Here is a 23,002-nt window from a genome sequence, read left to right on the forward strand (position 1 = left end):
CACCATATAAGAAAAGTGATTTCTTAAAACTTGGAGACAAACATACTGCATAAATAAATTGAATGAAACGCTAACATAACCATGAAACAACTAATAAACTGTGTGTGAGTGTATGATAGAACCTTCAGTCGGCTTCTAGCAATGTTACTGTTTTCTGAATGGGTCTCTCCAGGTAAACAGGTTTAGATGTGTGCTTCCCTCTTCCATCCAGGGAGGAGTCACTGATGAGTATCTTGAGTCTCCTCACTCTTTCATCGCTTCCAGGATACAACTCGTTGACTCTTGCTAGCCTCCATTGGTTTCGTGGTGTAGCATCATCTTGCAACAGAACAATCTCACCGACCTTTGCATTTCTTCGATCTTTTGTCCTCTTCTGTCTGTGTTGGAGATTCAAGAGGTACTCCTTTTTCCATCGTACCCAAAAGTTGTTGGCTAAGAATTGAACTCTGCGCCATCTTTTGCAGAGGTAGAGATCCTCCTTGACAAACTTACCAGGAGGAGGGAGAATGATTGTGGATTTCATGGTCAAGATTTGGTTTGGTGTCAAGGGCTCTGGACTAGTAGAATCGTTCAGATGATCAGTGGTTAGAGGTCTGCTATTCACAACCGCCATAGCCTCATATAAAAATGTTTGTAAGGAAGAGGAGTCAAGTTGTCTGGGCGACTGTTCTAGAATCGACGCCAGGACACTTCTGATGCAGATTTGACAGACCCCACCATATGGCTTGAGGCCGGGTTGTTCATGATGAACTCGCAGCCCAAATCTTTCAGCTGTACTTGATCCATCTCTTTCAGTGCTTCAATGAACTCACGCCTTGCTCCAACAAAGTTCGTCCCTTGATCACACCTTATCTGCCTTACTGATCCACGAATGGCGATGAATGAACGCAGAGCATTAATAAAGGCATTTGAGGTCAAGTCATCAAGTGCTTCACTGTGAAGTCCTCTGGAACACATGCAGGTGATCAACAGCCCATAACGCTTTAGCTCCTTTCTTCCTTCCTTAATGTGAAACGGTCCGAAGCAGTCCATTCCACAGTAAGTCCAGGTTAAGAACAGGCAAACCATAAGATAAAACAAGATCAAGTGTGTGACCACGTTCATGTGTAGGCCTGAGTACAGACTGCACGAGATTAAAAGAGTCAATGATGTTTAAAAAGTCTTGCGCCAAAGGTTTTTCAGGGCAACACACATGAATATTACAATCTCCAACAACAAGGACCCTGTCATATTTGGGCATAATATCAGCCAAGAACACAGAAAAGTCTGTTAAAAAGTCTCTGTTATATTTGTGAGGCCGGTAGACCACAGCACACAGCACCATGTGAGAAAGCCCCAGCTCAAACAAACTGAGTTCAAAGCTGGTGAAGGAGGATCACAGCGATAACTGTTTACATTTAAAGTCACTCTAAAATTCCTCCTCCTTGGCCAGACATCCGAGGAGAGTTAAAAAAGCAGCACTCATCAGGTAAAGGTTCAGTGAAGACACTGGACTCACCAACACTCCCCGGGATGTAAAGAAATCCTTATGGATAAATTATTTATTCGCAAGCGATCTGGCGGTTACCAGGCCAAACCTGGCAAGCGCTGGTGGGTCAGGGCAAACAGCTGACAGGGAGGCCCGACACAGAGGCCACAGGTTCCCCAGATTTACTCCGCGCCAGCGGGGATGAGAGAGCAGGGCCCGGGGGGGCTGGAACATCACATCCGAGCCCGCCACCAGTACCAACCAGGCAGCGACAAGGTCCAGTGAACGTCGAGAGGTACAAAGGTGAGGCCCCTCTCCGTATCCACCTCGATCAGGACGTACAAACCCGGCCCTCAGCCTCACCCGGCAGCCACTATGCTTACCCCGGCGGCGGTGCCGTTTTCGCCGCGGGGGTGGCGCTGGAGCGCGGCAGAGGTATGTCCGATAGGAAAGGAGACAGGATTTTTTGTCCATAATAGTCAAAGTTGACAAGATTTTTGGCGGAGAGTGTTGACGGTCTGTGCAACAAGTGCTACAAGCAACAGAAACACACACAACTGTCGGAGCAGCTGACGCCCCGCTTCACACACTGGCGCCATCTTGTAATGTATCACCTTCCTTATATCAGATGGATCTAAAGAGTAGAGCAGTGAATAGGAATGAGAGAGAAAATGTCTTGTGTCTTTTCGATTCAGTATAAATAAATCTATATCACTGATATAGCCTGTGTGGAGATTTTTCACCTTTGATAGAATAAAACTACGGAGTTGAAGATACCCATAAAGGTGTTCAGATGCAATGTTGTATTTTTGTTGAAGCTGTTGAAAGGACATCAGTGTATTACCCTGGTATACATCCCAAATAAGCCTGATGCCTTTCTTATGCCAACTATCAAAGACACTATTATTAATTCCTGGGGCAAACTCATCATCCCTAGTCACAGGCATTAATGCAAAGGATGAAGCGTTTTCCCCAAAATGCTTTGAAATGTCTAGCCAGACTCTGATAGTGTTGTAAATAATAGGGTTACGCTTAATGTCTGGCGACCTCTTGTTTCCATAATTTGTGAGTTTGCTCAGTAGGGAGTGGGGGAGAGGAGAACCATTCATCAATACCTGCTTCAGATTTTAAATGAGACTAGAGCCAGTCCCAGACTATTCGGGTGTGGCAGCAGGCCCAGTTATAATATCCCAGATTGGGTAGGGCTAAGCCCCCTCGTTCCACTGGCAGTTGTAAAGTCTTAATTCTGATTCTGGGTCTTTTATTGTGCCAAATAAATCGCGAAAGGGCCCTTTCTAGATCTAAGATAACCGTTCTTGGTAACCATAATGGTAACATCTGCATAGAGTAAAGCAACCTGGGGAGTATGTTCATTTTTATGAGACTGATTCTGCCCATCCAGGAGAGGGGAAGGTCATGCCATCTCTCAAGGTCATTCTTAACTGTTCTGATTGTAGGCACAAAATTAAGTCTCCTCAGGTCCTCAATATTACGTGACACTTTAATACCAAGATAAACAAAGCCTGAAGTGGCCCATCTGAACGGGAAATTCGTATCTGAGCTTGTGCTACCGTAATTCCCCAGGGGCATGGCCTCAGATTTTGTGTATTTTACTTTATAGCCAGATATGGAACCAAATGAGTTGATAATTGACATAGTAGCAGGGACTGATACCTCAGGCTTGGAAAGAAAAAGTAAAATGTCATCAGCATATAATGCTATCTTGTGAGTGGTCTTGCCTAAAGTAACGACGAGTATTTCCTTACTATTCCTAATGCGTTCCGCCAGTGGCTCTAAAGTGAGGACAAAAAGGACAGGGGAGAGCGGGCAGCCCTGTCTTGTCCCTCTACCGAGTGTGAAGGGAGAAGTACGCATGCCATTGGTTGACACACAGGCCTCTGGTGAATGATAAATAAGTTTTATCCAATTTATAAACTCCTCTCCTAATCCAAACCTGCTCAGGACATCCCACATGAACCTCCACTCCACCCTATCGAATGCCTTTTCCGCGTCCAATGATATAGCTAGTGCCCGGTGCCGCATCTCCGAGGAGTACTGTACCACATTAAGAAGTCTTCTCACATTAGAGTACGAGAACCTCTCCCTGATAAAGCCTGTCTGATCGTCATTTATAAGTGAAGGTAAATAATTCTCCAATCTTCTGGCCAGCACTTTAGAAAGTATCTTGCTGTCCACATTTATAAGGCTGACAGGTCTATAAGAACTGCACTCATCTAGTGGTTTATTTTTCTTCAGGATTAAAGAGATACTGGCTAAATTTAGAGAGGGAGGGAGACAAGCCTTGTTCTTAGTCTTTCTCACCCAAACTGGAAAACACTGCAGCCAGTTCTATTTGTTATAGTGTACCGCGCTCCTGGACCGTACTCTGATTTTATATCTGAATTCTCAGAGTTTTTATCAAGTTTAGTCCTTAAATCAGATAAAGTAATTATTGTAGGTGATTTTAATATTCAATTGACTCAATTGGCTTCTGTCAGAGTGTAAATAAACCAACTCATTGTTTTAATCACACTCTTGACCTTGTTCTATCATATGGCATTGATATTGAACATTTAATAGTCTTCCCACATAATCCTTTCCTATCTGACCATTATTTAATAACTTTTGAATTTCTATTATTATATTATAAGCCATAAAGCAAAACTTCCTACAGCAGATGTCTATCTGACAGTGCTGTAGCTAAATTTAAGGAGGAGATTCCTTCAGTCTTTAATTCTATGCCATGTCTGAATTTAACAGAGTCCTATAACGACTTTAGTCCCTCCGAAATTGATAATCTTGTTGATAGTGCTGCTGGCTCACTACGATCAACATTAGACTCTATCGCTCCTATAAAAAGGAAATTATTAAAACATAGGAGACTAGCACCTTGGTATAACCACCAAACCCGCCAGTTAAAACAAATAGCTAGGAAATCTGAAAGGAAATGGCTTCTAAATTATCAGAATATCGCTCAATTTGGCATGATAATCTTAAAACCTATAGAAAGGCCCTCCGTAATGCCAGAGGAGCCTATTACTCAGCACTAATAGAAGAAAATAAGAATAACCCTAGGTTCCTCTTCAGCACTGTAGCCAGGCTGACAGAGAGTCACAGCTCTATTGAGCCACATATCCCCATAAACTTAAGTAGCAACGACTTCATGAGCTTCTTCTATAATAAAATTATTACTATTAGAGAGAAAATTAATCACCAACTGCCATCAACAGTTATCAGTGGCTCTCCAAGTTCAGGAACTTTAACTAATGTAAAGTCAAATATATATTTTGGATGTTTTTCTGATATCAATCTTCATCAGTTAACTTCAATAATTTCTTCAACGAAGCCATCAACCTGTCTTTTAGACCCCATCCCAACTAGGCTGCTTAAAGAAATCGTACCCTTAATTGGCACTTCTTTACTAGATATGATCAATCTTTCTTTATTATCAGGCTGTAATTAAACCCCTTCTTAAAAAGGACTTGTCTCTGTACTTGTATTATTAGATCTTAGTGCTGCATTTGACACCATTGACCATAATATTCTTTTACATAGACTTGAGCATCAAATTGGCATTAAAGGAACCGCACTAAGCTGGTTTAAGTCATATTTATCAGATTGCTCGCAGTTTGTACATGTTAACGATGAATCTTTCATAAATACTACAGTTAGTCATGGAGTTCCACAAGGTTCTGTACTTGGACCAATACTATTTACTTTATATATGCTCCCTTAAGGCAACATTATTAGGAATCACTCCATTAACTTTCACTGTTATGCAGATGATACGCAGGTATATCCATCAATCAAGCCCAATGAAATTAATCAATTATCTAAATTACAAACATGTCTTAAGGACATAAAATCCTGGATGAGCCCCAAACACCTCCGAGACTCACTGTCTAAAGATATAGTCACTCTAGATGGCATTAACTTGGCCTCTAGCACCACTGTCAGGAATCTTGGAGTTATCTTTGATCAGGATTTGTCATTTAACTCCCACATAAAGCAGACCTCCAGGACTGCCTTCTTTCATTTACGTAATATTACAAAAATTAGACACATCCTATCACAGACAGATGCAGAAAAACTAATCCATGCATTTGTTACTTCAAGGCTGGATTACTGCAACTCTTTATTATCTGGTTGCCCCAATAAGTCCATTAAAACGCTCCAATTAATTCAGAACGCTGCAGCACGAGTACTGACAGGAACTAGAAAAAGAGATCACATCTCTCCTGTACTAGCTTCTCTGCACTGGCTCCCTGTAAAATGTAGAATAGAATTTAAAATCCTCCTCCTCACCTCAACAATTATTATTATTATTATTATTATTATTATTATTATTATTATTATTATTATTATTACTACAGTTACTATTATTACTATAATCACTGCTCATTGTCCCCCATCATTGTTGTCGTCATCATCTTCTTCATGTTCATCATCAGTCACTACTATTAGTGTAGCTAGCTACTGTTGTTGCTGTGCACCTGTCTGTCTGTCTCTCTCTCTCTCTCTGTCTTTGTCTCTTGCTCTGTCTCTCTGTCTGTCTCCCTCTCTTCTCCCGAAGGGTCTGTCTGAGGTTTCTGACTCTCCAAGTTTTTCCTTGCCGCTGTCTCCAAGGTCTTACTCATGTACGTGGTACTGTTGGGTCTCGGTGAATAATGCTATGAATTGGCGCTATACAAATAAAATTGAATTGAATTGAATTGAACTGACTGCTATAGATACAGGGCAGTGGTCAGTGCTATAGATATAAGGCTGAGATCTGTACTATTTAATTCATATTACTAATGAAAGCTCACCATATCTCTTGAACAGTGTTCAGATTTTAGGTGATATCTTCAGATGTGAATCACTTCTTACTGGGACTCTTTCAGAAACTGTATGTTCTTCAGGAAATGTGAATATTCTAGTTAGTAATATTATTTGTTCCTATTTTGTAAATATTTCTGTATGATTGAACGCTTTGTGATATTGTATCAGTTCAGTATTGATTTTATGATGTTCATACTATGACAGCAGATTTTAATTTTTAAATTGCAATATATTGATGTGTTATATTTACATAAAATAAATACAAATAAATGTAATTCTTATTTGTGTGTGCAGTACATATATATATTAATTTGTGGTTATTTGCAGTAGTAGTGACAGTATTTACAGTGTGTGACAGTTTGTGGACTTCAGTCTGTTTATCAAACTCACTTCATGTTTGCAGGTCTTAACTTCAAGTTATCAAAGAGCTTCGATGGAAGAAAGAAACTCAGGAACTGAAGAATAAAAATGTCTTTAAATAAACATTCAGAGATTCTTCTGTATTTTGTGTTCATTTTTAGGGCTCAGCTGGAAGAAAGGGAGAAAACTTAAACTCCCTTTCAGACATTAATGATACAGAAACATCAATCTGGGTGGGGAAGGGAGCAGCCCCTCCCTCCTTACCACCACTGAGGTGCCCTTGAGCAAGGCCCTGAAGCCCAACTGCTTCCTTTCAGTGAGCCTCCCTCAATCAATCAATATATATTCATACTGCGAGTCAGCAGCATCGTTTCTGATCAGTTTTATTTATTGGAAAGAAAACAAACAAACAAACATAAATAAGCAGAAAGACACAAACAGAACTTTTATCCCGACTCCTCTGATGGACCAGAGTCCTGAAACAAGTTCTGGATCCAGAGTGTATCATGGTGGTTCCCAACCTGACTGTAGTTCATATTGTATTGATCAATAACAGTAACTGATCAACAGTGAACACAATAACTGCAGGAAGTTTGTGGAAAACCAGAGATTAATATCAATAATAATAATAATTATAATAATAAACGTATTACAATATGTAGTTTTCTTCAGGAAATAGATGAAATGCTGTGTTTGTGTTTGTTATTATTTATATTATGGTTGAAATCGAGACGTTTTGTCGAACAATGAACAGAAACACAATCAGAAACAATACAATCCGTCTCCATGGCAACTAAATAATAATTAGCGTCTCTGCAGGGAAACAAACTGGAATCGTTCACGTCGGTTATCAATAGAAATACGATGAGTCATTATTTTAACTCCAGCTTTACTTCCTGTTGAAGCCGAACGCCGCGGCGGCTTCTTTCTGTACATTTTATACATCTTTACATTTTCCCAGCAGCCCCGGCGGTTGGGCGTCCTACGCGGTGCCGCCGTCGTCGCTGCCGCCTCCTCTGCCCGGCCCTCCTCGGGTCCTCAGGTCGTGCCAAAGTTTGACGAAAGGTTCTCGGTTCTTCCAAATCAACTCGTGGCCAAACAGGATGTACCAGCTGCAGGACACAGAGAGCATGATGGGAAACCAGGAACAATTGATCCAAATATTATTGATAAACGACCACAAAGCTGCAAACAGCGTTTCTATCTCTGGCCAATCAATCAATAATCAATAATCAATCTGTTTCTGGAGAACTGAAACCGATAAAAACCGACGTCAGGAAGGCATCGGAGCGCCTGCTGTGATTGGTCGAAACACCAACTTACACTCCGAATAAAGCTCCTCCTAAATGAGCTGCGTGGTCAAAGAACTTCCATCCCAACACCACGCCGGCTGTATCCATGGCAACGATGGCCTTCAGCGCCTGGAGACAGACAGACAGAGAGACAGACAGTCAGACAGAGAGAGAGAGACAGACAGACAGACAGTCAGACAGAGAGAGACAGACAGAGAGACAGAGAGACAGAGAGACAGTCAGAGACAGACAGAGAGAGAGAGAGACAGACAGACAGACAGTCAGAGAGAGACAGACAGACAGAGAGACAGACAGTCAGACAGAGAGAGAGACAGACAGACAGACAGTCAGACAGAGAGAGACAGACAGACAGACAGAGAGAGAGAGACAGTCAGACAGACAGACAGAGAGAGAGACAGTCAGAGACAGACAGAGAGAGAGACAGACAGTCAGACAGAGAGAGAGACAGACAGACAGTCAGACAGAGAGAGACAGACAGTCAGACAGAGAGAGAGAGAGACAGTCAGAGACAGACAGAGAGAGAGACAGTCAGAGACAGACAGAGAGAGAGAGAGACAGACAGACAGTCAGACAGTCAGACAGAGAGAGACAGACAGACAGAGAGACAGACAGTCAGACAGAGAGAGAGAGAGAGACAGACAGACAGACAGACAGAGACAGACAGACAGACAGAGAGAGAGAGACAGTCACACAAAGAGAGACACACACAACAGAGAGAGACAGACAGTCAGACAGAGGAGAGAGACACAGACACACAGTCAGAGACAGACAGAGAGAGAGACAGACAGACAGAGAGAGACAGTCAGAGACAGACAGAGAGAGACAGGATGAGCTCATGATGTCAGACAGGTGAACCAGGTGCAGTGTGACTCACGTTGGCAGCAGTGAAGGTGAACATTGGGAGGAAGATGATGGCCAGTTTGGCTTCTGGCATTTTGGTGCAGACGGCAGCTAGAACGGTCATTATAGCTCCAGACTGGAACCAGAGAGAATAAACTCATTATTGATGATATTGATCAGAATACACTGTATCGTTATGGATGATATTGATCAGTATACACTGTATCTTTATAGATGATATTGATCAGTATACACTGTATCTGTATGGATGATATTGATCAGTATACACTGTATCTTTATGGATGATATTGATCAGTATACAGTGTATCTGTATGGATGATATTGATCCTGTATTGACAGTCAGACTGTGGACATATGACGGCCTTTAGCTCGTGTTTCTAGAGTTACGTGTTGTTACGAACACGTTAGGAATTGTTAAAATGTGATATTTCTTAAAGGGAGTTTGGTGCAGGGAGCTTTTAGTTGGATTCAAACTGCTGATATGGATCATTGTTAACGTTTAGTCTCCACTACAGAAACACTAGCTGACTGCTAAAGGCTGATCAGGTTGATTGATGCTTTAATAATGAGAGTATTGATTACTGATGCTGGTGTTGTTACTTACGGCTCCCAGAGACGGACCGAACCTCCCTGTGGCCATCTTACAAATATAACTGACAAACGTAGATACGACACCTGAACACACAGAACAAACAAATCAGAGTAAACAACAACAACAACAACAACAACAGTGTGTGCAACCAATCACAAGCTGAACCTGCAGTGTGTCGTGCTGGCGTACCTGCAGACAGGTAGACGGCCATGAACTGCTCTCTGCCCAGCATAGAGACGGCGCTGGTGGAGAAGCTCCAGAGGACGTACATGTTGGCAGCCAAGTGGAAGAAAGAGAAGTGGCTGAATGTGGAGAGGAGCATCGGAGAGCAGAGAGTCTCTGCAGGAGGACAGAGTGTCAATCAGTGTATTGATCAGTGTATTGATCAGTGAACAGGATGATGCAACAGGACGCTGACTGCAGTTCACTGAACGGCCACTGGGGGCGCTGTTAGCTACAGAAGCTATGAAGCAGCAGGTGGACTCACTGGAGGCGGGGTTGGAGGTGAAGTATTTGATCATGGAGCGCTGCAGAGACGGGACTCTCCAACAGCAGAACACCAGGGCGTTAGCAGCAATGATTCCTGGGAAAAAACAAAGACACGGCGAGGTCAGAGGTCACTGTAAAGAGGAGGCGGCCGGAGATCGAACCTGTGTGTTCTCACCTGTGACCGTCCTCTGACCCTCGCTCAGGCTGTGCCACCATTGGTTGATCTGAAACACAGAGAGCCAATCAGAGCTCAGACTGAGATCATGAGACCATCACTGTGGCTGCGTTCGAAGGATTCTTCACCTCTTTGCGGACGTCTCCTCGTTTCGGCGGCCGCAGCTTCTCCAGCCAATCCGCTCGGATCTCGTCGAAGTAGCTCTGGACTCGGGACTTCAGGGACTCGTACTGCCAGATGGCCGCCGAGCCGAAGGAGCAGCCTGTAAACTGACATGGAGTTAGCACCTGACGCTAGCACCGCTGAAGGGCTCTGACAGGTGAACGCCACCTACCCCCACGGTGAACACCAGCGGTCTGAGGAGCCGGCTGAAGGCCCGCGGGGACCCGGGTGGACGGTGGTGGACGCTGTGGGGGGCGGGGCTCCGACGGGGGACCGCGACCTCAGAGGACTCGGCGTGTTGATGGGGAATCAGCTCTTCTTCCACCTTCTTGGATTCTGGTTTCTTGGAGGCTTTCCTGAAACCGCATCGCTGCTGGAAGCTGTGAGGCCACCTGGTGGACGGACGGAGAACAACAAGGCACCTGAGAACACCTGAGGAGGGTTTATCTCCACTTCCTGTTACTGTCTGCTGTTTACAGAGTTCATTATTAGAAGGTAGGTCAGCTCAGTTTATGAGAATTATTAAGGTTCAAATCCCCTCTGCTCCACACTGTCACACCAAACTCCATTCAAAAAACGGCTGTTTTAAGGAAGTAAAACCTTTATTTCCACCATCAGAGAGACTCTGATTCTCTTCAGTCTACAGACACAATCTGCTCACATTGACTCAGTAACATCATTAACTAACCTGTGAGGAAGAGTTGGACACAGACACACTCACTGACTGTCTGTCATTAACTAACCTGTGAGGAAGAGTTGGACACAGACACACTCACTGACTGTCTGTCATTAACTAACCTGTGAGGAAGAGTTGGACACAGACACACTCACTGACTGTCTGTCATTAACTAACCTGTGAGGAAGAGTTGGACACACACACACTCACTGACTGTCTGTCATTAACTAACCTGTGAGGAAGAGTTGGACACAGACACACTCACTGACTGTCTGTCATTAACTAACCTGTGAGGAAGAGTTGGACACTAACACATTAGTGATATATGAGTTATATAATCAGATAAATAAATTAAACATTAATGAATATAACTGGTGTAATGAGTGCTGATAATGTGGGTTACAGAAGTCCAAATAAAGGTCTATATTTTTAATTTTATACACATATTTTAGAAGAAGGTGGAAGAACTATAATAAGATAATTATAGCATTATATAAGTATAATTAATTAAAGTATATTGACGCATTAAAACTGAAGCAAGAAGCAAACAAACAGCAGCTAGCTCTGTTAGCTACCAAGCTAGCGTTAGCGGACTAGCACCCGTTTATAAATAACTGTCCTTGAGAGCTAACAGAGCTAACTGCTAACAGCGGGGGTCCGACTGTCTGTCAGCCGGGACAGGCTGCCTCTCTCCGGCTGCGGGGACTGACCTGCCTCCCCTCGCGGAGCTCCGGAAAACATCATCTCCGGTGAGTCTGAGCAGCAGAGAGCAGCTCCTCCACGCCATGGTGGAGCCCGGTGACCCCGGCAGAGCGACCCCGGGGACGGCCGTTCACTGCCGGGTCAACGGCGGGAGGAGTCACAGCGACCCCTGGAGGACAGAGACACACACTGCACACACTGCACACACCTGGATCAGCAACACACTGCACACACTGCACACACCTGGATCAACAACACACTGCACACACCTGGATCAGCAACACACTGCACACACTGCACACACCTGGATCAGCAACACACTGCACACACTGCACACACCTGGATCAGCAACACACTGCACACACCTGCACACACCTGGATCAATAACACACTGCACACACCTGGATCAACAACACACTGCCGCAGAGGGAGGGTGACGTCAACAGGACTCACTTCCGCCCGAGACTTTCAAAGTAAAATAATGTCAAACTAAATAAGCTGTTTTACGTTTTTAATTAATTTATTTATTTTACACATAAAATATTTTTTTAAATATAATTTTTAAAAATCGTACTGACTTTTAATTTATTATTATTTTTTTGTTTTTTAGAAAATCAATGTTTTCATGCCCATAGTTCTATTAAACATCTTACTGAGATTTAAGTCTACTGTGTCTATTTTCATTTAGTTTTCTTACAAACCTTAAAATCAATTAATTGAATAAAATACAATAAAATAAAATAAATAAATACAAATATTACTACAATAAGAATAAACAGAGCCCAGGTTGGAACCACTGAGTTAAACTGATCATTCATTGTGTCCATTAAAATACTTACGGATCATATTTATTGGATTAATTACAAACAACAACAACCGTGCAACTTCCTGTCAGCGCATTTATTTTGAAGGCGGCGACCACCGGAAGTAGAGTCGCAGTTTCCGGTGGTTGTTTGGTGTGGTCCGTCTCGGCTCGGCTCGGCTCGGCTCGGCTCGGAGCGGACCAGCAGCAGTCTCAGCCGTAGTGAACCTGTGTGTGTGACCGCGGAGGAAAGATGGCGGCCCCTGCTCTCTCCAGTCGGGCTGGCTCGGCGGGCAGCCTCGGGAACAGCCCCACGATGGCCGCCGGGAGGCTGCCGGGAGGCGGCGGCGGGCCCGAGCTCGACTTCAGGTCGGCGGCCCGGATGGAGGACGTGAACCGGCTCATCCAGGAGTTCAGCAAGCACGACCAGCGGGAGTACGACGACCAGCGGGCTCTGGAGATCCACACGGCCAAAGACTTCATCTTCTCCATGCTGGGTGAGGCACCGACACCGAGCACCGACACCGAGAGCACCGACACACAGCCGTTATACACCGGGAGCACCGACACACAGCCGTTATACACCGAGCACCGACACAGAGCACCGACACAGAGCACCGACACACAGCCGTTATACACCGGAGCACCGACACCGAGCCGTTATACACCGAGCACCGACACACAGCCGTTATACACCGGGAGCACCGACACCGAGCACCGACACCGACACACAGCCGTTATACACCGAGCACCGACACCGACACGAGCACCGACACACAGCCGTTATACACCGAGCACCGACACCGACACACAGCCGTTATACACCGAGCACCGACACCGACACACAGCCGTTATACACCGAGCACCGACACAGACACCGAGCACCGACACCGAGCCGTTATACACCGAGCACCGACACCGAGCCGTTATACACCGAGCACCGACACAGACACCGAGCACCGACACCGAGCCGTTATACACCGAGCACCGACACACAGCCGTTATACACCGGGAGCACCGACACAGAGCACCGACACAGAGCCGTTATACACCGGGAGCACCGACACACAGCCGTTATACACCGGGAGCACCGACACACAGCCGTTATACACCGGGAGCACCGACACCGAGAGCACCGACACAGAGCCGTTATACACCGAGCACCGACACACAGCCGTTATACACCGGGAGCACCGACACCGTGCTCCTCGGTAAACGGTGTTATTGTACCGGCACCGTCAGACTCCACCTGCTCCGTTTACCGGATTATAACGGATCCGGTAAACGGAGCTCAGGTGAGACGCTGCTGATGCGTTCAAGGTCTTCTGGTCAAATCCAACACGTTGTTATTGAAGACAACACAATCAATCACTTTATTACGATCAATAAAACAACAATCAGCTGATATCAGATCATATTGATCATATTGATCCTCGGATTGATCTGTTAAATGATATTCAGAGTTAGTAATTTCCTCTCACGTCAAAACAATAACACAGTGTGAAGCAGCGTTGCATCATGGGAGTTGTGGAGTTGCGGTTTATTGTTCCGAAGTATTTTAGTTTTATCTGGATGAAATCGTCTTTAAATTGATGTTAAATAATTATTTTTATATTCTTACACTTTGGTTTTAAAAGTACATGTAAAGATTATTATAATAATTATTATTAATGTAATTATTATTATTATTATTATTATTATTGTTATAATTATTATAATAATTATTATTGTAATTATTATTATTATTATAATTATAATAATAATAATAATAATTATTATTGTAATTATTATTATTATTGTAGTTATTATTATTATTATTATTATTATAAATATTATAATTATTATTATTGTAATTATTATTATTATAGCACAATATGTAGGAGTCAGGTTCCAACGATCACGTGACTTAAACGCTGTAATTTCCTCGGCCTGCACGAGGAAGTAAACACACCACCACACCTGATTTTAATGAGGATAAATTAAACCTGATCACAACCCTCATTCTGGTTTCAACTGAAGATAATTACTAACGAGGTCTGAGTTAACGAGGTCTGAGTTAACGAGGTCTGAGTTAACGAGGTCACTCCTCTGCTTCAGTCAAACTTTATTGGCAGCGGTGACGATGACAGAACGCAGCGAGAGGAGGAGGAATGTGAGATCTGATCAGTGAAAACACTTCCTGTCTGTTTCACCAAAGAGCTGGATCTCACACACACACACACACACACACACACACACACACTCACACTCACACTCACACTCACACACACACACACTCACACACACACACTCACAAACACACTCACTCATACTCACTCTCTCACACACACACACTCACACTCACACACACACTCACACACACACACTCACTCTCACTCACACACTGTAAAATAAACTCCATCTGACTGAACTAAATTTAGTCATTTAATGCAACATTTCTGACAGCGAGCACAAAACTTCCTCGTTTCAACGGCAGATCAGTCACGATGTGGACAGATGTGTGTACAGATGTGTGTACAGATGTGTGTACAGATGTGTGTACAGATGTGTGTACAGATGTGTTAGATCTCTACACGAACAGCTTCCAGCTCCTGATGCGTTCACAGCTCGTGTTCGTACGACCGATTCAAAGCAAATATTAGCTGGAAACTGACAGAAACTGAAGATAAATCCGACTCATGTTGTCGGTTTAATGATCTGATGCGTCATCGTACACGAGCAGTGATGGGAATAACGCAGTGATGGGAATAACGGCGTTACTGTTTTCAGTAACGAGTAATCTAATTGATTACTCTTCCCATCTTAATAACGCCGTTGCCGTTACTGCCAAACAATGCGGCGCGTTACTATAATTGAAGCTGTTTTTTTAATCAGACCAACGAGATCTCTGAGCCGAGAGACTGTTTTTACTGTTCTTCATTGGTTAGTGGGCAGTGCACGAGACAAGTGCATAAATGCTGACGATTGGCTGAGGCTGAGTAAAATTTCATGGTAAGCCAATCAGAGGTAGAGTGGGCGGGTGTTCGAAAGCACGCATAGTCGGACACACAACGAACAACACAAGTGAGTCAGTCTACGAGAGACAGGTATGGCGAGCTCCAATAATCCAAAAGCAGCCTTCTCTAAATGGAAGTATTGCTATTACTTTTCCCTCCAAGAAATTAAAGGAACGAATGTAATCGTGAAATGCTAATTACTTTTGAAAAGTAACTTGCCCAACGCTGTACACGAGGCAACACAGGACGACAGAAAACCAGCGGGTCAGCTGATGGAGGTGAAGTCGGCTCCAGATTGAATCCGGTGTTGCAGCGATTAACCGCGGTCGGCGTGCGGGACGTTCTCGTCATCTCCAACGAGCCTTGTTGCTTCCTCTGCTGCCTCCGTCAGGAGCCAATCAGGAGAGACACTCTCCTGTTTGATTAATTGACCAACTTCTTTAGGTAGCGAGAAATACTCCCGCCAAGTGTGAATCAGGTTCTCGCTGGTTATCTTATATCTATAGGTCACACACTACTTAATAAGCTATTAATATATATATTTATTTATTTGGAATATTTCCCACCAGACATTTTAGCCGTTGATATTTTAATCTGCTACATTTGATGTGCTGGTTAAAGTAAAACCTGGTTACGATGTTAATTTGTGTTTTCCGTACGTGTTTGCAGTAATGGATTATTGTGCCGGTGGAGGTTCGGTGAACACTGTCGGTTCGGGCTGTTTGTGACGAGCAGTGAAAGCAGCACACAAACCGTCCACTTCACTGCCGCACAGGAATGCAGCCATCACACAGGAAGTTTGTGTCTCTCCTCTTTTAGCTCAGTAGAGCGGAAAACCAGTTCAGTCCCGTCCAACTGGTGGGGATGAACACAATAACCCGTCTGGTCCGATGCGGTCCAGACTCCAAAAACTGACCCACATTCATTAAAGACAAGAGATCGGATGTGAAAGGGGCTCTGATGGCAATCGGTCCTGAAAGAGAGTGACATTGTTAACAAGCAGCAGTTCACGTTGTTCAAACTTTAATAGTTTTAAAGTTAAACTGTAGAATTTATCTGTGGAGCTTCATGAATCAGTTGAAGTAGTGAATACTTGCAGTTAGTAAACCTCAACGCAGTTTATACTCCAGTTATCAGACTAGATGGAGGCATTAAGCCACAATACCAGAAAGTTAGTATTCAATACCAGTAAAATTCCATGATTCTCGATACCCCGATAAAAAACCAAACAGTAAATCACACGTAGGACTCGGTACCGAACTTTGATACTTTTATGGCACCGATCGAACTGCGTCGATACGACTGAATATCAAGATTTTGAGGCTGCAATCTCTATTTGTTTCTATTTCTATTGTCTCTGATTCTGATGCTGGAGCGGGAGGAGACCTTGTTGGATGATCTGAACCAGACTGATGCCTGAACAAGATGTAGTCGATGATAAGACCACATTGCGGGCTCTGATGTGTCCGTGTTTGTAGTGTGAAGTTGTAGTTCTTTATCTAAATGTGTCTCTCCTCCTTTTGTCTCTCAGGAATGGTCCAGAAGTTGGACCAAAAGCTCCCGGTGGCCAACGAGTACCTCCTCCTGTCGGGAGGCGTTCGGGAAGGTGTGGTGGACATGGACTTGGACGAGCTGAGTGTCTACGCTCGTGGCACAGACTACGACATGGACTTCACCCTGCTGGTCCCGGCGCTCAAACTCCACGACCGCAACCAGCCAGTGACCCTGGACATGAGGCACTCGGCCCTGGGCCACTCCTGGCTCAGCCTTCGCCTCTTCGACGAGGGAACCATCAACAAGTGGAAGGACTGCTGCACCATCGTCGACCACATCAACGGAACCACCAACTACTTCTTCTCTCCGACGCTGGTGGCCGACTGGTTCTACCAGTCCATCTCCCTGGTGCTGCTGGAGGTGCAGAAGAAGCCGCAGCGAGGGATGCCGAGAGTGGAGAAGGTGGAGAGGAACGGGACCATCATCTCCGTCATCCTGGGCGTCGGGAGCAGCCGGATGCTCTACGACATCGTCCCTGTGGTGTCGTTTAAAGGCTGGCCGGCCGTCGCTCAGAGCTGGCTGATGGAGAACCACTTCTGGGACGGGAAGATCACCGAAGAGGAGGTGATCAGCGGCTTCTACCTCGTCCCCGCCTGCTCCTTCAAAGGCCGCAAGGAGAACGAGTGGCGCCTCTCATTCGCCCGCAGCGAGGTGCAGCTGAAGAAGTGCATCTCGTCCAGCCTGATGCAGGCGTACCAGGCCTGTAAAGCCATCATCATCAAGCTGTTGTCCCGCCCCAAAGCCATCAGCCCCTACCACCTCCGCAGCATCATGCTGTGGGCTTGTGACCGCCTTCCCGCCAACTACCTGGCCCAGGACGACTTCTCCGCCCACTTCCTGCTGGGCCTGATCGACGACCTGCAGCACTGCCTCGTCAACAAGATGTGTCCCAATTACTTCATTCCCCAGTGCAACATGCTGGAGCACCTGTCGGACGAGACCGCCATGCTGCACGCCCGCAAACTCTCCTCAGTGCGCTCCGACCCCGCCGAGCACCTCCGCACCACCATCGAGCATGCCAAGGCTGCCAACAGGCTGACGGTGGACCTGCAGTGGCGAGGCAGCGCTAACAACCTGCCGTCGCCGCAGTCCGACGCCGGCGGAGAGAACCAGCCAGATGACCGGCTGGCCAAGAAGCTTCAGCAGCTGGTCACAGAGAATCCTGGGAAATCCATCTCAGTCTTCATCAACCCGGACGACGTCACGCGACCGCACTTCCGCATCGACGACAAGTTCTTCTGAGACTGAGACATGTTCTGCCAGACCTCTTCCTCCCCCTCTTCCTCCTCTTTCTCTCTGCCTTCCTCCTCCTCGCCTGGTGCCCCGCCTCCTCTGAAACTTTATTTTTTACATTTTTTATGTTTCTCTGCCACAGAGTGAAGTGAGGTGATCGTCTAGTTGTGTCTGCCACAGTTTTTTATTTTTTTATTTTTATTTTTCTATTCCCGCTCCCCTCTTCCCCCCTCTTTCACTGTGTGCCCTGTGTTTTTTACCTGCTGAATGCCTTTTAAATAGACAGCTGAATAGCAGCAGGTTGTTTTTAAAACTGAAAGATGAGGACAAAAATCCACCTTAAGATGGAATTACTGTTCCAATGTTACGGTAGTTTAATTATCAGGGATCCTGGAAATGAGACGAAAGCAACAAACTCCTGAAAACGTCACCGAGGATTGTTCACACGCGAAGCCTTCAGTAATCAGGGAGCAGGAATATGATGAAGAATAAAACTCTTATTACATATTAAGCTAAGCTGCAGCTGATAGAAGACCTGCAACATTTAGGAAAAATTACACTAAATGTAGAAAAGTACGTAAGTTATAATCTTGTGACACTAAGTTTTTCATAATATAGTTATAATAATACTTTAATTACTTGTTCTTAGAATTATGACAAACCCAGTTCCCTCATAATGAAAGGTATTATCTAATAATTGTGATTATAAAGTCATAACTATGAGATAAAATCTGATAAACAAGCCCAGCATTAATAATGTCATCATAATTCAGTATCTCAGAATTTATTGGCACTAATTTCTCATAACAAAGTACATTACGAAAGTGTCATAAATGTATTTAATTATGAGATTATGTCTTTAAAATTATGAGAGTTTTCATAATAGTGACCAGTTGTCATAACGAAGGGTTAGTTTCTCATAATTAAGATTATTTTAATGAAATTGTCACAATTATGAGGCAATATCTCAGATTCTGTCTCATAAATTAAAAGATCTTCAGTAAATTATGAGATAATATCTTTAAATTATGAGAAAGTTAGTTCCACAAACGTATAAAAGAGTCTTAAACTCACTTTGCTCTTTTATTCGGCTCAGATATCCGCAGCAGCAGCTCAGCGTCGGAACAGCTACAGGATTGTTGAGTGTGACTGTATCAGATTGTAGACGCACTCAGGAGTTTAATATGTACGTACAGACGTCTCAGACCAGGACTAAAGATTACAGAGTTCAGCTTGAAGGTGGATTTTGTCCCTCTGAGGAATGTCTTATGGTCCGCTGGGGGCCGGTGGTACTAACGTCTTAGAAACTAACTGTAAATAGAAGAAAACTGACTGAACGAGAATAATAGACTTTCAACGATGATGACGGTGACGATGACGACGATGATGATGATGATGATGATGATGATGATGTGTAGACTACTTTTCGTCTAATTTTGCACAGAATGTAAAAAAACACCACTTTTCCTCTCGATGGTGGACGCCGTGTTCGTCCTGATTCAGAAATGATGTATCATATCAGTAGACAGGTGGCGCCACTGAGGAACGGTCGTACTGCACGTTTTAAATGTGTACATTAACCGCTGGAGTAGCACGGAGCACACAGTGATACTGCAGCAGCCTGGGCCACTTCATAATGGATTTATATATTCCTCTTTAAAGTCACTTTCAATATGATAAACCTTGAATAATAACTTGGTGCACAGACACGAGTACTTGCTGATACCAACTACCACATTTTCAGCAGTATCCGAAGAACTCTTGACTGATTTTACGCCTCCGTCAACGATACGTTGTCATTCATTAAGAGTTGAACCGCTAATGCTGCCCACCTGTGTACAGTGGTGCAGTCTGGGGAAGTCGATACATCCCTTCCGGAAGTTGTGATTTTTCGATCACAACGTTTAATTCAATTCAGTTGATTCCTGTGAATTCTGCACAACCTGTCTGAACAGAACATTTTCAGTGCTGTTTTCTTAGCGTTAAGCTAGCTGTGTTTACTTGTGGACAAAATAGAAAAAATAGAAGTGATGGTACTCAGTACTGATGAGTACAGGCCCAATTAAAGCACTAATCAACAATAAAACATTGAGCCACACGTCACCAAACTACTAGAGATTTTATTCTCTCTGGAATAAGTTCCCTTCGACTTTTAATGAAGTCTTTGCCCAACCAGCACAAAGGTCTTCAGCACTCGACTGCGTTTGTCAGTTTGGTTCTCACATTAAAATCCCTCTTGTGTTAGGCTCTTCTTCCTCATTTGTTATTAACAGATGTGTTAATAGGAAAGTGTTCCTCAGTAAGAAAGTAATACATAATACAGTTATTATTACCGTAGTGATTTAACGACAGAGATAAATTGGGGTGTCATCTGCATATAAGCAACGTTTTTACCTTAAATATAGGATTTGGCCCAGATGCAGCATAGAGGTTGAACAATAGCGTTTAGGTTCCTCTTCCTCATTTACTCGCTGTTGTTTTGAGTCTCAAATTGGGAAAATTCAGACTCATTAAAGTGAAGCTGTATGTGTGAGCGAGGTGTGACAGTATCACTGTGTACTCGCAGCCCACAGTTTAACACTCAGGTTAATCTGCTGCATTACGACCGTCCTCAGTAACAACACTCACAATATTCCTTTAGACGTGATATCACTGGCATATCTTTCCACTTATTCCTGTCACTTTCTGTTTTGTTTCCATAGTTTTGATCAGAAGTGATCGTTTCAATAAGCTTCACTGTATCTGTACGACCTCGTATGTGTTTACTGACCCGACTGATGTTCTGTTTCTGCTGCTTTATTTCTGTTTGTAGGGTTCAACTCTGCTTCAGTGCAACCAGCTCAGGATGTGTCCCAACTGAAGCTCTGATTAAATAATCGACTTGCTCAAACGGGTCAGGAGTTTATTAAAAGTCAGCAAACGACAGAGAATTGAGAAATCAAAACGATATCTTGATGTAGATTAACTAACTAGTTAGCCTGTGTTTTGCTAACATTAGCTTACTTAAGATGGGACTATATATATGTCTCTTAACTTTTTAACATCTTCAAAATGCGATTGTCTTTTCATCATGGACTAGCCTAGCATGTAGCATATCTAAGAGCAAAAAGGGGCGGGACTTATGAAGTGTTAATCAGACATTTCTACCCATCAGATCACTTTTAATGACACATTATCTTTACAGTACACTACAGCTCTCAGTGAAGGAAGAATAAAACACTAAAACTGAGTCTAAAGTTTGACTTTAAACAGATACTTGCGCTTATAGCTACCACGAGGCTTTGATTGCACCTGTGTCTAAGCATCATGGGAGTTGTAGTTGGTCCCGAGCTGGTTGTGTTGAAGGCGAGTCGGCCCCAGTTTATGTTCTCTTTGTGTTTTCAACCGTCCCAAACATTTCCAGAAATATGCCAAAAAACCTGCAGACATCTGACCGGCAATGTGATCTCCATATCCTCATCCTCAAGTGCAATTAGTGACAATACACACACACACACACACACACACACACACACACACACACACACACACACACTGTAGCATTAAGACTAAAAGACACTCCAACTCTGTTCAACCTGGTTTTAATGAAGACAAACACAGCACACCGAATCCCACTCACACACACACACTCAGAGGTTTTCACACCATCAAAGTGCCACACACTCTCCTGCTCGGTGGAAATGTAATCAATGTGTTGTTCTTCTGAGCTCCATGACCTTTGACCTTACTCCTTTCTTTATCTGTATGTTCAGAACCTTTCGACTGTGAGTTTTTATTTTCTCTGTATCTTGCTGCTCTGCTTGGTTCTGATGATGGATTTCTTTATGCAATGTTGACTTGGATGGTTTAACCCTTCAGATGGCAGCTCCCCACCCGTCTATGAAGGTTCTCCACTATAATTCACTGTACAGTAGAGTCATCATAAAGTCTTTTAACCAGAAACGGTCATGTTCAGTCTCACAGTCTGTTCTCACTGACTCTTGACATCAAATCCCTCAATTCGAGCTGTTAGTCGTAAATACCACTGAACCATTGAGCCTTTCCTGCTGGATTGCAGTCTGTAACTAAAGGAAATATAGTCATATACAGTTACTTATTTGATTTAATTATTAATTACAATAACTCTGTGGCACAGTTGTGATTTGCTGACAGTTGTAAATTAGGGTATCATCTGTGTATAAGCAACTTTTTTATCTTAAATGTAGGATTTGGCCAAGGCGGAGCTTCGAGGTTGAACAATGGGGGCACCAGAATCGAACCCTGAGGAACTAATTCCCCAACAAACTAAATTTTTAGGTTAAAAAAATGTCTTGATTAAGCCGCTTTTACTGCTAATTTTAAGTGGCAGAAACATTCCTGATAACTTTTTATAGTCTTTTGTTTTCACAGTACAAATCCAACTTACAAAATTAAGTCATTCTCACTTAAAAATAACTACAGCTACTTGATCAACAATGTTATGTTAGTATGTAATCAGTTTACAGTGTAACTTCCACTTGTAATCTACTCAGAAAACACTACAACAGTTTAATAGAATAATGATAATGATGATGGATATCTATTTATTTATGACAAGAATCTATTTCTAAAAACATTTAAATAAACTTCAAATTTAAATATGTCAAGTCACATTATAGGTTAAACATATCACGATAATATTTTAATTCTTAATTACCCAACTATTTAAACTTTTTACACAGTAAAAAATCTTATCTATATTTAATATAATGAGATGTTTTTAGGAAGGAGACTAGTTACTGCACTACTTATATATCTGTTTACACAGTGCAGGAACTGC

General features: G+C 43.5%; 2 protein-coding genes and 1 long non-coding RNA gene across 8 annotated transcripts in view; 1 reads left to right on the forward strand and 2 right to left on the reverse strand.

Moving 5' to 3' along the window:
• LOC127363146 (presenilins-associated rhomboid-like protein, mitochondrial) overlaps window positions 1-12,033 on the reverse strand; it is a 42,909-nt gene extending 30,876 nt beyond the window's left edge. Inside the window, exons 1-11 of one of the 5 annotated variants that reach the window (XM_051399682.1) lie at window positions 11,985-12,033; window positions 11,628-11,904; window positions 10,414-10,633; window positions 10,208-10,348; window positions 10,080-10,128; window positions 9,903-9,998; window positions 9,605-9,754; window positions 9,428-9,498; window positions 8,837-8,938; window positions 7,973-8,070; window positions 7,017-7,761 (exon numbers count right to left, since the gene is read on the reverse strand). In XM_051399682.1, coding sequence (XP_051255642.1) covers window positions 7,632-7,761; window positions 7,973-8,070; window positions 8,837-8,938; window positions 9,428-9,498; window positions 9,605-9,754; window positions 9,903-9,998; window positions 10,080-10,128; window positions 10,208-10,348; window positions 10,414-10,633; window positions 11,628-11,704 — 1,134 coding nt within the window. In that variant the 5' untranslated portion in view covers window positions 11,705-11,904; window positions 11,985-12,033 and the 3' untranslated portion in view covers window positions 7,017-7,631. Of the gene's footprint in view, window positions 1-7,016; window positions 7,762-7,972; window positions 8,071-8,836; window positions 8,939-9,427; window positions 9,499-9,604; window positions 9,755-9,902; window positions 9,999-10,079; window positions 10,129-10,207; window positions 10,349-10,413; window positions 10,634-11,627; window positions 11,957-11,984 lie in introns of those variants that run through there. The other 4 variants (XM_051399681.1, XM_051399684.1, XM_051399683.1 and 1 more) reach the window with 4 other exon arrangements.
• On the reverse strand, window positions 10,823-11,619 carry LOC127363175 (uncharacterized). 2 transcript variants are annotated; one of them, XR_007884670.1, is made up of 2 exons: window positions 11,230-11,619; window positions 10,823-11,094 (listed from the first exon to the last, which is right to left on the reverse strand). It is a non-coding gene; the product is annotated as an uncharacterized LOC127363175 (long non-coding RNA). The 2 variants fall into 2 exon arrangements; XR_007884669.1 differs by having other exon boundaries at window positions 11,150-11,231.
• Window positions 12,034-12,465: 432 nt separating the features above from the next.
• LOC127363135 (nucleotidyltransferase MB21D2) lies at window positions 12,466-22,146 on the forward strand. The gene is made up of 2 exons (XM_051399656.1): window positions 12,466-12,918; window positions 16,949-22,146. The coding sequence occupies exons 1-2, from the start codon at window positions 12,675-12,677 to the stop codon at window positions 18,211-18,213; spliced, it is 1,509 nt and encodes a 502-aa protein (XP_051255616.1). The 5' UTR covers window positions 12,466-12,674; the 3' UTR covers window positions 18,214-22,146.
• Window positions 22,147-23,002: the final 856 nt, after the last annotated feature.

This window comes from Dicentrarchus labrax, unplaced genomic scaffold (assembly GCF_905237075.1).
Source record: "Dicentrarchus labrax unplaced genomic scaffold, dlabrax2021, whole genome shotgun sequence".
Classification (NCBI taxonomy): domain Eukaryota; kingdom Metazoa; phylum Chordata; class Actinopteri; family Moronidae; genus Dicentrarchus; species Dicentrarchus labrax.

Bases quoted from the DNA above. Each gene is read 5' to 3' on its own strand.
- LOC127363135 (XM_051399656.1), top strand. From the start codon at position 12,675: ATGGCGGCCCCTGCTCTCTCCAGTCGGGCTGGCTCGGCGGGCAGCCTC. The intron at 12,919-16,948 runs GTGAGGCACCGA...TTTGTCTCTCAG, and splicing joins CTTCATCTTCTCCATGCTGG to GAATGGTCCAGAAGTTGGAC.